Below are 11,676 nucleotides of genomic sequence, written 5' to 3'. Positions count from 1 at the left end.
CGGGCGCGCGCCGCGGCGGCAGCCGCGGCCGCCGCAGCGGAGAAAGGCAAGGACTTGGACCCCTCCTCCACCTCCAACCCGGCCCCCCACCACCACCACCACGAGGACGAGGACGAGGACGGCGACGACGACTCTGCCGCCGCCCCCTTCCCGCCCTCCTTCACCTCCGCCAGCACCGCCCTCCAGGGCCTCCTACGCAGGCTGGGCGCCGGGCTGGACGACCTGCTCCCGGGCTCCGCGGCGGCGGCCGCGGCCTCCTCCACCACCTCCGCGCAGCTCAAGCGGATCCTGGCCGGGCTGCAGGCCGAGGGCGACGAGTCGCGCCAGCTCGGCTCCCTCATGCAGCTCTGCGAGATGCTCTCCATCGGCACCGAGGACTCGCTGGCCGCCTTCCCCGTCGACGCCTTCGTGCCGCTCCTCGTCGGCCTGCTCCGCGAGGAGGACGGCCCCGGCGCCAGCCCCGAGGTCATGCTGCTCGCCGCGCGCGCCCTCGCCAACCTCGTCGACGTGCTGCCCTCCGCCTGCTCCTCCGTCGTGCACTATGGCGCTATACCGTGCTTCTGCGCCCGGCTCCTCACCATCGAGTACATGGACCTCGCCGAGCAGGTGAATTGCCAAATTAACCGACCTAGAACTTAATTGCTCGATCTACAATACATGGTAGCTAACGTTGTAGATCGTTTTCTTTTCTTTGCGCGAAATGAATATGCTGTTGCTTACAATTTTGCATGTGTTCGCGCCATATTTGGCCTGCGGTGAGACAATTAGCGTGTATTATGGCTGGATATTATCTTGTCATGAATCATGGATATTTCTACTTCTACTTACTTTACATTCTCAGTAGATTCGCATGGGAGACAAACATGTCTTCTTGTTCCCTTCATGCATTCACTCACCAATATACTGACAAATTACGGTATATGTTTTTATGATGCTCCTAGTCTCTGCAAGCTCTTAGGAAGATTTCCCTCGAGCATCCTACTGCATGTTTGAGAGCTGGTGCGCTAATGGCCGTCCTGTCGTATCTGGACTTCTTCTCCACTGGTGTTCAGGTATTTATCTGAATTCAACCCCACGGTTTCTTCAACAGAATGTAGTTCATTTTGTCGTATTCACAGAGCATGCGCCTTGGTTCCATTTTACTTCAGTTTTGTTTCCCCTGTCTTCCCTGTGTGCACTGTTTGCTTCTACTTACCATATATGTTTCCTTGGTGGACATGCATTCTTCTAGAGAGTTGCACTGTCTACTGCTGCCAATATTTGCAGGAAGCTGCCATCCGATGCATCCGAGTTCGTCATGGAAGCTGTACCGTTGCTCACTAATCTCCTACACCACCATGACTCTAAGGTTGGTGCCTTCGAAGTCCAAGCTTCTGACCCTTGATCTCTTATTATGAAATACGGATCCTGCCAGGGCACATACAATGGTTTCAACCTGTTGTTTTTGCACATTGATAACAGGTACTAGAGCATGCTTCTGTTTGTTTAACACGCATTGCAGAGGCCTTTGCTCACCATCCTGAGAAGTTGGATGAGCTGTGCAATCATGGGCTGGTTGCGCAAGCTGCTAACTTGGTATCCATCAGCAACTCCCCAGGCCAGACATCGCTCAGCACATCGACATATACGGTATACACAAATAAATGTGTTTTCTATCCTTCTGTATTGCTTACTTTGGCCCTTTTTTCCTGTTGTCTTGCTAAGTGTGGATTGCTCATCCTTTTAGGGTTTAATCCGTCTTCTCTCAACTTGTGCGAGTGGATCGCTGTTGGCAGCCAAAACACTTCTTCTTCTTGGCATTAGTGGCACCATTAAAGAAATTCTTTCAGGGTCTGGTTTGGTTGCTGGAACGTCAGTCGCCCCAGCTTTGTCAAGGCCTGCTGATCAGGTAGTTACATCTATCACTGGCTTTACTATTCTGTGGGTGTTAGCTTGATGACTAGTTTTTACCATCTTTGATGAGACCCAATTTGTATGTATTATCTATTGAAATTTGACTAGCAGATGATGTACTAGCATTGCCTCTTTCACATCCTCTCTGCAGCTTACAAAACTTGCTGAAAATGGAAAGGTTCCATAACATTTGTGTAATTATACATGCCAGGCATACGCGTAATTTAGTCCTGAAGAGAGTTATGTATCAAACATTCAAACTAGTCCACAGTTGGCTTGATGATGAACGTGCATATTATCATCCAAAAGAAAACTATAGAGCAAAGTAAAAATGCCATGTCTTAGGAGTATGGTGGCCAAGCAATTTAGTTATCATCCTTGATTTAGGCATCTTGCATCAAAACCTTCGAGATGTTCTATGGAGGCACGAATAGGGAACAGAAATGCACAAGTAAATCATGTATTCCAACAACCATATTTGGTAGAGTTTCAAGAGAATCTGACATTTTTTTGATATAGATGTGTAATGTTGTCTGTAGTTACTTCTCTTGCTTAGCTTCTCAAACATTGATTAAAACAATAAAATCGCATGTGTTTGATCCCGAGTGGGAGGGTAATATATGCTTGCATGCTTTTCTTGCATGAATGGTGTTCATATATTTACTTTTAACCCTGCAGATGTTTGAGATCGTGAGCCTTGCTGATGATTTGCTCCCACATTTGCCTGTGGGGATAATTTCTTTACCAACAAACTGTCGTGTATTTATTAAAGGCTCTTCTACAAGGAGACCTGCTCCCACCAAACAAGATGGGGCTGGTTCAACAGAAAATGAGAGGTCAGGCCATGAGAGTCTATTACAGGAGCACCCCGAACTTCTACAACAGTTCGGTATGGACTTATTGCCCGTAATGACACAGGTCTGTTCTCTTTTTTATTTCTTATTGATGAAATTTTTTTACGAACTTTTGGACTTATTTTTCGTTCTCATGCTTAATAACCTCCCCTGGCGGACAGGTGTATGGTTCAAGTGTAAATGCACCAATACGTCACAAGTGCTTATCTATCATTGGGAAATTAATGTGCTATAGCTCTGCTGAAATGATCCAGACTCTCCTTAGCACGACAAACATATCCAGGTACTGATACAAGTTTCTACTATGATGTGTGATTCATTTCTTCAATATACAATTCTTCTTTGCTGATCCTGTCTGAGTTATATAAATGTCCCTTGCAGCTTCTTAGCAGGCATTCTTGCTTGGAAAGATCCACAAGTGCTGATTCCTGCTCTTCAGATAGCAGAAATTATGATGGAAAAACTTCCCGAGACATTCTCCAAGTTATTTGTGAGGGAAGGTGTTGTTCATGCTGTGGAAGCACTTATATGTCCGGAATCCTCAAATATGGTGCCTCCTCAGGTACCACCACAGGATAAGGATGGCGATTCTGTTATGTCCTCACGCCCTAGACGACAGCGTCGTCGTGGGGGTGCTGCACCTACAGAGAACAGTTTGTTAGATGTGTCAAACGCCTCCAATTCTGGCATTGCCAGCGCATCGCCATGCTCTACAGAAGTTCCAGTCACCAGTCTCCGTTTTGAAGTTAGCGATCGTGCGAAGTCGTTCAAAGATAAATACTTCCCTTCAGACCATGGTTCAAGCGACGCTGGAGTCACTGACGACCTTCTTAAGCTGAGAGCACTGTGTGCAAAGTTGAATACTGCAACTGACAATGTCATAACAAAAGCCAAAGGGAAATCAAAAGCCTTGAGCCCTAGCCATTTTGACATCTCACATGATGTGGATGAACAGTTAGACCTGATAGTAAATGAAATGCTTGCTGAGCTAAGCAAAGCTAATGGTGTCTCCACATTTGAGTTCATCAGGAGCGGAGTTATCACATCATTCCTTGACTATTTGTCATGTGGGACATTCGGGAAGGAGAAGGTATCCGAAGCAAACCTGCCAAAGCTTCGCCAGCAGGCGCTTAGGAGATACAAGTCCTTCATATCTGTTGCCCTTTCTGCCGACCATGAAAGGGATGAAACTCCAATGACTCTCTTGGTCCAAAAACTGCAAAGTGCATTATGTTCGTTGGAGCGTTTCCCTGTTGTGCTCAGCCAGTCTAACAGAATTGGTACTGGCGGCTCCCGTCTGACCTCAGGTCTTGGCGCTCTAGCTCAACCCTTCAAGTTGCGCCTGTGTCGAGCTCAAGGCGAAAAATCACTTCGGGATTATTCATCAAATATTGTACTTATCGATCCCTTTGCGAGTCTGGCAGCCGTCGAAGATTTTCTTTGGCCCAGAGTTCAGCGCGGTGAGGCTGCTTCCAAACCTCCAGTCGCTTCTGCAAATAATTCTGAATCTGGTACACCCGGTGCCGCTGCTGGTGGATCATCAACACCTGCATCAGCCCGGCGTCCAACAACAAGATCAAAGTCATCTGCTGCAAGTGCTGGTACATCTAGTAAGGAGTCTCTAGAGGAAAGCACTAGTAGCGCAAAGGCAAAAGGCAAAGCTGTTGTAAAACCAAGCTCAGCTGAACCAAAAGGACCGAACACAAGGAATGCTACCCGCAGAAAATCTGCCTTGGAGAAAGATTTGGACATGAAGCAAACACATGGTGACAGTAGTTCTGAGGTATGCATTGTTTTTTTTGCACTCTACATGAATAAGAGAACTCCAAAAAAGGATGTGGTTCTTATTTCAGTATAGCTTCCTATGAGATTCTAGTGCATATTCCATCTAAGCTGTGATACTAAATATGAGAAAGATTGGGTTAATAATAATAAATTATAAAAAATGGACAACTTCCTTTTGTTGCTTGTCATGTAGCTGCATCGGCACCGTAAGCTTTAGAGGGTGCTAGATAATTCATTGAACTATATCTTCCAGAAAAACTTCTGGGAATAGAGAAACATACTCAAATCTTGTATTTCTGTTTTTGCACAAACTGTGAAAGCTAGTGATATCATTAGGAATTTGTAGCAATAAGCTGTGCATGGATTTCATGTGGGTTTGAATCTAGTTATCGTTGTTATATCTGACAGAAGCTGTATACATTTACCAATGATGTAAATCATGTTTGGAAAAGAGGGCTGCATGTTTCGAGACATATTTGTGTAAGTACCAGTGCAATTGGCACATACCCTAGGCTAGCACCAGATATTTAAACATGCATCTTCTTTGGGCATTGTGCCATGCCCATTTTTGTTATTCGTGGCTTCTTGCCAAAGAAAGAGATAAAGCTCCCAACCCTTTTATATATAATAACTCGTGGTTGTTTGTTGGCTCTTTCCTGGTGATTTTCTCCATGAGTAATGTTGCCATGCACTGAGACCATCTTGTGCTGTATAGTTTGCGATAATGTGCAAGGGTGATTAAGCCGTATAGTCAACCAAGCTCTCAATTTAAAATTTGGGGATAATGTTTGGGTTTTACTTGAACTGGAACTCTGCGAAGTAATACCTCTTTTTCTGTTATGTGCTTATGTGCAGGATGAGGAGCTGGACACATCTCATATTGAGCTTGATGATGCTTTAATGATTGATGATGATGACATTTCAGAGGATGAAGATGATGATCATGAGGTGATATTTTTTACGATGATCTTCATTTCTCTCGCAAACCTTGTATGTATTTGTATTTGGAGTATTAATGTGTTCATGAGATAGTTTAGACAGTCTGGCCTATTTTATACTCATGCTTAGGTATAAGTTGGGGGTAGACAAGCATCTATATTTTCCCTGTTTGTCCTAAGTGATCCATCCACAGAGAATACAAAGGCATTGGGGGGGGGGGGGATGGCTCATATAATATAGTAAATTAGTTTATTGAGATTATAAGCTTCAAGATACTAAACTTAACAGGCATGCTTTAAGATTCACCCGTACTCAGGAAATAAAGATCTTACTTGAACAGCACGAAGATCATTTTTTTCTGCCTCTAATATATGACTGTTGAGATTTTCAGGTTCTGCAAGAGGGCTCTCTTCCTATTTGTGTTCAAGATGGGGTGCATGATGTGAAGTTGGGTGACGCTGATGACTCCAATGTTGGTTCAGCAAGTGATAGCCAGGCGCAGCCATCATCTGGTTCTGGTTCCAGTGCTAGAAACATTATGGGCAGGGGAGTAAATGCTGCTGAATTTCGAACTGCAGGTGCCTTTGGATCGCAAGGGGCAATGTCATTTGTTGCTGCGACAATGGCTGGGCTGACTTCTGGTGGTGGTCGCGGTGTTAGAGGTGGTCGTGATCGGCGTGGCCTGTCACTTGGAGGCAGCATGAGTGAGCACAACAAACTGATATTCATGGCTGGCGGGAAGCAGCTTAGCAAAAATTTGACCGTATATCAAGCAATCCAACGTCAACTGATGCTCGACGAGGATGATGAAGAAAGGTTCAACGGGTCTGACCTACCAAACGATGGAAACCGATTCTGGGGTGACGTGTTCACGATAACTTACCAGAAGGCTGATAGCCAGGCTGAGAAGGGATCCCAAGGTAGTTCTGCCTCATTGCATCAAAAGTCAGAATCAGGCAGATCTGTTTCTGAAGCACACAAGGTTTCTCTTCTTGATAGCATCTTACAAGGGGAACTTCCATGTGATTTGGAGAAAACAAACTCAACTTACAGCATTTTAGCGTTGTTACGTGTATTAGAGGGGCTGAATCAGCTATCCCCTCGTTTAAGAGCGCAGACAGCATCTGATGATTTTGCTGAGGGGAAAATCGCTACTCTGGATGAGCTATATGAAGCTGGAACCAAGGTGCCTTCAGAAGAGTTCGTCAACAGTAAGTTGACACCGAAGCTTACTCGGCAAATGCAGGATGTTCTTGCACTCTGCAGCGGCAGTTTACCTTCTTGGTGTAATCAGATCACTAAAGCCTGTCCCTTTCTGTTCCCCTTCGAAACGAGGAGGCAGTACTTCCATTCCACAGCTTTTGGGTTGTCCCGGGCGTTGAATCGACTTCAGCAGCAACAGGGTGATAATCCCAACACTGGCAGCGAAAGAGAGGTCCGATTTGGCAGGCTTCAACGCCAGAAGGTCCGTGTTTCCCGTAACCGCATTCTGGATTCTGCCGCCAAAGTTATGGAGATGTTCTCTAGTCAGAGAGCTGTTCTTGAGGTGGAATACTTTGGTGAGGTTGGGACAGGGCTGGGTCCTACGTTGGAGTTCTATACTCTCCTGGGCCATGAACTGCAGAATGCTCGGTTGGGATTATGGAGATCTAGTTCGCCTTACGATTATTCAGAAATGGAAATCGATAAGAATGGTGTGATCCATGTGGATTCTGACGATGATTTGCCAGCTCCTCAAAAACTCAACTCATCCGAAGATGCCCGGAATCTGGTACAAGCTCCTCTTGGATTATTTCCTCGCCCTTGGCCATCTAATGTTGATACCTCGGAGGGTAGCAGATTCTTCAAAGTCGTAGAATATTTCCGCTTGGTCGGTCGAGTCGTGGCGAAAGTCTTGCAGGATGGAAGGCTCTTAGATTTGCCTTTGTCAACAGCATTTTATAAGCTCATACTTGGACAGGTAAGTACATACAGACCCTCTTATTCGTGGAACAACATTCTTTTTTTCATCTTGTTATGTTTGTTCTACATGAGTTTCTTATATCACTGTATTTCCCTCCATTTTCAGCATCTACTAATGTAAAATGCTTTCTATTTGCTAGGAGCTTGATTTATTCGACATTATCTCGTTTGATGCTGAGCTTGGAAAGACACTGCAAGAACTGCAAGTTCTTGTTGAGCGTAGGAGGTTCCTTGAGTCCACTTGTGGCAAGGATCAGCTAGAAGTTGCAGACTTGCGTTTCCGTGGAGCTCCTATCGAGGACTTGTGTTTAGATTTTACTCTTCCAGGTTTTCCTGATTATATTCTCAAAGAAGGCGAGCAAAACACAATTGTAAGTGATGTGTTTATCTTAGGGAGTTCGTGTTTGCATTTGCTCTCTTTTTGTATACGGGTAGTAATAAATAGAATTTATTCTTTCCCTTAGGTTAATATCCACAACCTAGAGGAGTATGTTTCTTTGGTAGTCGATGCGACAGTGAAGTCAGGGATTATGAAGCAGGTTGAAGCTTTCAGATCAGGTTTTAGCCAGGTGCGACCTCTTTCTGTTCGTTTGTCAACCCCTTTTAATCATTCTGTAGATGTCTCGAGACTTATTTATTGTTCCTAAATGCCCGTGTACTTTTCTCTGTTTTAGGTCTTTGATATCTCATCCCTCCAAATATTTTCACCTCAAGAGCTTGACTATCTAATATGTGGTCGTCAAGAAATATGGGAGGTAATGCTTCATCTCCCTCTCTTGATTTCAGTTGTGTTCTGTTACATTTCCACTGAACTGGCCTTGATTGCTGCAGGCTGAATCACTGGTGGATAACATCAAATTTGATCATGGGTTTACTGCTAAAAGTCCTGCCATTATAAATGTAAGTGTGCCCGTATTTTCCTATATCTTAATCTGGCACTGTATATGTTTCAACCGATTTCTTGATCCTCTGCTTGTCTGCAGCTACTCGAGATCATGGCGGAATTTACCCCTGATCAGCAGCATGCATTCTGCCAGTTTGTAACTGGTGCTTCTCGGCTTCCAACTGGTGGTTTGGCTGCCCTTAGTCCCAAGCTTACCATAGTTCGAAAGGTGCTTTATGTCGACATCTGCTGCACATACGTCTTGGTTATGCCTTGTTTCTTTCTTAACTTGCTATCTCTTTTGATTGTCAGCACCCCTCGAGTGGGGTGAGTACTTTGAATACAAGCGGGGTAACAGACGCTGCGGATGACGATTTGCCCAGTGTCATGACATGTGCCAATTATCTCAAACTACCCCCATATTCCACAAAAGTAAGTATGGCTTTATTGTCTGGTATTTGCTGGTAAGTTTTAACGCGGTCTTGTATCCTCACTAACTTGCTTGTTTGGGCGTGTTCTCACAGGAAGTCATGCGCAAGAAGCTGCTCTACGCCATCCTAGAAGGCCGTGGATCTTTTGATCTATCCTGAGCTGATAACTAACGATACAGGGCTCACCATTCGATGCCCGTCAACTTTTATCCCGAATTAGCTTTCTTCTTCGTTGCCTGTAATAACATAGGTTGAGGTTACCAGCTGCTCTGCATAAAGCTTGAAAGGTCAGGTTCTAGCTATTACCAGCCTTATAGAGTTATATTTCTGTTTGGCTTTGTCGTGAAATCTTTTGCTTCCCCTCATCCTCATGTGCTGTCTGTGTTGCGGTTTTTCAGTTGAACTTGCTGAAGCGGCGAGCCTCGCGAGCACCACCGACAAGTATCAGGAGCACCTTTCCTCCAGTACATGTAAATAAAAAGGAGTATACATATTTGTCATAAGGATTTGTTCGTTCGTTGGCGATACCCTGTCCTATGTATCGATTTGAGAATGTTGCTATGTTTGCTTTGACATTGTGTACATGTGTAACTCGATAATAAATTCGTGCGCTCTAGTGTATTTGAGATTATTCTGTGGCTGGTTCTCGAGTTACGGTCTAAACCTTACCGCCCAAACTTGAAAGGTAAAGTGGTCCCTGGCATTTTAACGCAAATCAACATTTCAAACAGGGCCGACATGTTAAACCACTCATCTTCCACAACAGGATCTTATTTTCTCTGATTCTTACTGATTTTATTGTTCATTTACTGCCTTTTGATGCGGTAAACATAAGAAAAATAGAAGGATCCAAACTGAATTGCGAATCAGCCGCTCGCAGAAGTAGATGGCACCATGTCATGTAGTTCTTTTGCTTCTTTCATGAGGGATGCGAGAGTGTGCCTGTTAAGCTTCGACGATGTGATTCCAAATCTGTTGGCGGAGCGGAAAACTGTGGAGTAGTCAAGATCATGCTTGTTCTTGCAAGCAATTGAGAGTGCCTTTATCAAGCTGCTAAGGTCTTCTTATTTGGTAAATACACTGTCACTGTATGCAGCTACTTCAGATCATGGCGGAATTTACCCTGATCATGGCGGAGCTGGAGCCGAAGTCACCCTGATGGACCACTTAAAATTTTCTGGTACTAAATATAAGTGTGCTTCATAACCTCTAGCATAGACTATTGAACATAATGATAAGAACATAATAATAATTATTTTTTACAAAAAAACAGCAATTAAAAGTAAGTAAAATACACCGGAGGTCCTAAAAGTATTTCAAGTGTGTCAAGTAGGTCCTATAAGTTTAAAATAAACAAATTCAAAATTTTCCAAGTTTCTTTTGTACCAAACATTACCGAGTATTTCACCCGCGTGCAAAGTTTACTGATGGAAAAACATTCGCAATAGTACGGGAAAACAAACAACGTCGATTTTCAAAAAGGCTATCTTCGAAAGCATTTTTTGAGACAAAAATTACAATCTCTGAAAGTATTTTCAAGCAGTATTTTATTTGTACCCGGGCATCCATGAAAGTCATCCCATCAGAAAATGCGCAAGTTGTTAAAAAAACTAAGGAAATACTTGTTACTTTTTTGAATTTGTAAAAAAATGTTTCTATTTTTTTGGATTTTATTGTACATCCGAGTTGGATGTGCACCCTGGATCAGAATGACACACACAAATCACAATTATGAAACAAGAGACAAATTGCTTGATAAATATGCCTTACATTTTCAAATCCCAACTGAGTGTTTTTTTTTTAAAATAGGCAGCTTCGAAGAACAATTTGGACACTAATAATGTAAATGACAATTAGGTTATAGGCCTGGTCCTATGCGTGCTCGATAGAGATTATGATTATTTTCTCGCTTCCCTGGCCTATATTTGTGATTGTTTTGGCTCCTTATTTGCCCAAATCTTATTTGGTGCATGTAGCGCTACTTACAGCATTACTGGTACATGGCGCCCACATCCCAGTTCAAAGGTCGCTCGTACTGGACCGGCCCATCTAGCGCAAAAAAATTATTTAACTACAAACAACACAAATATTAGCTATAAATTGTTCTAAAAAACAGCTATGAATTACAAATAAAACACCTATGATTAATGTACATCATCTAGAGAAAGAAGTATAGTGCATATATGTATTTTATCATAAATTATGTAATTGTTTGTGATGCAATTTAAAAAAACAAATCCAAGCTAATATATACTTCATGGGACTATGAAAAAAAATCATTACAAAATTACTCATATTGAAACAAATTTGATGCATATGATACTTCTCGGGAAAACATTATATAATTAAAATAAGATACTTTAATACGCCTGAACAGGATTATCAAGCGAGCCAAACATCATGTACAGATCACTGCAGCTGCATTAGGTAAACACGTGGGTTTGAGCACGTAGCACTAAAAAAGTTCAGCAACAACATATCCTTCAGATATTTCCCCGAAACATTACAGTAGTAAAGTTCATTTATCCTTAAAATCTCCACTTAAGGACCAACCCAAAGAACTGGTAAATATGAACTTATTTCAACCAGATATTAAATACTAGCCCGCGCGAAGAGCGGGCCACTTTGCTAGTTGAACTAAAGTTAATATCAGTGTGAATAATAGCCAGCTCACAAGTGCAGTTAATATCAGTGTGAATCACGATAGTGCTAATGCCACAATCGTCATGCTTACAAAAACATTATCCCCTTTGTACTGAAACTGCTGCATATGCTGATTATGAAAAGCAGATAGAAAATATGTTTCAGGTAGACATATATTGAACATATTTTGGCTGATCCACAATATTCTTCAGGTAAGCCCCCCAACTCTCAAACAAAAGTAGGCATACAGTCCACTGTAAGAGTAAGTGTGGCAATAACCTATCCT

The 11,676-nt window shown here is 43.2% G+C and overlaps 1 protein-coding gene across 1 annotated transcript; it reads left to right on the top strand.

The window, feature by feature from the left end:
- Positions 1-38: 38 nt before the first annotated feature.
- On the top strand, positions 39-9,378 carry LOC119319164 (E3 ubiquitin-protein ligase UPL3-like). The gene is made up of 18 exons (XM_037593651.1): positions 39-606; positions 942-1,052; positions 1,232-1,348; positions 1,462-1,629; positions 1,727-1,888; positions 2,572-2,811; positions 2,909-3,030; positions 3,129-4,530; positions 5,388-5,480; positions 5,863-7,431; positions 7,574-7,804; positions 7,898-8,002; positions 8,108-8,188; positions 8,265-8,333; positions 8,417-8,545; positions 8,629-8,748; positions 8,841-9,034; positions 9,146-9,378. The coding sequence occupies exons 1-17, from the start codon at positions 340-342 to the stop codon at positions 8,904-8,906; spliced, it is 5,052 nt and encodes a 1,683-aa protein (XP_037449548.1). The 5' UTR covers positions 39-339; the 3' UTR covers positions 8,907-9,034; positions 9,146-9,378.
- The last annotated feature ends 2,298 nt before the right edge of the window (positions 9,379-11,676 follow it).

The sequence above is a fragment of the Triticum dicoccoides genome, chromosome 6A, assembly GCF_002162155.2.
Source record: "Triticum dicoccoides isolate Atlit2015 ecotype Zavitan chromosome 6A, WEW_v2.0, whole genome shotgun sequence".
Classification (NCBI taxonomy): Eukaryota; Viridiplantae; Streptophyta; class Magnoliopsida; order Poales; family Poaceae; genus Triticum; species Triticum dicoccoides.
This window is presented reverse-complemented; position numbering and strand designations above follow the sequence as displayed.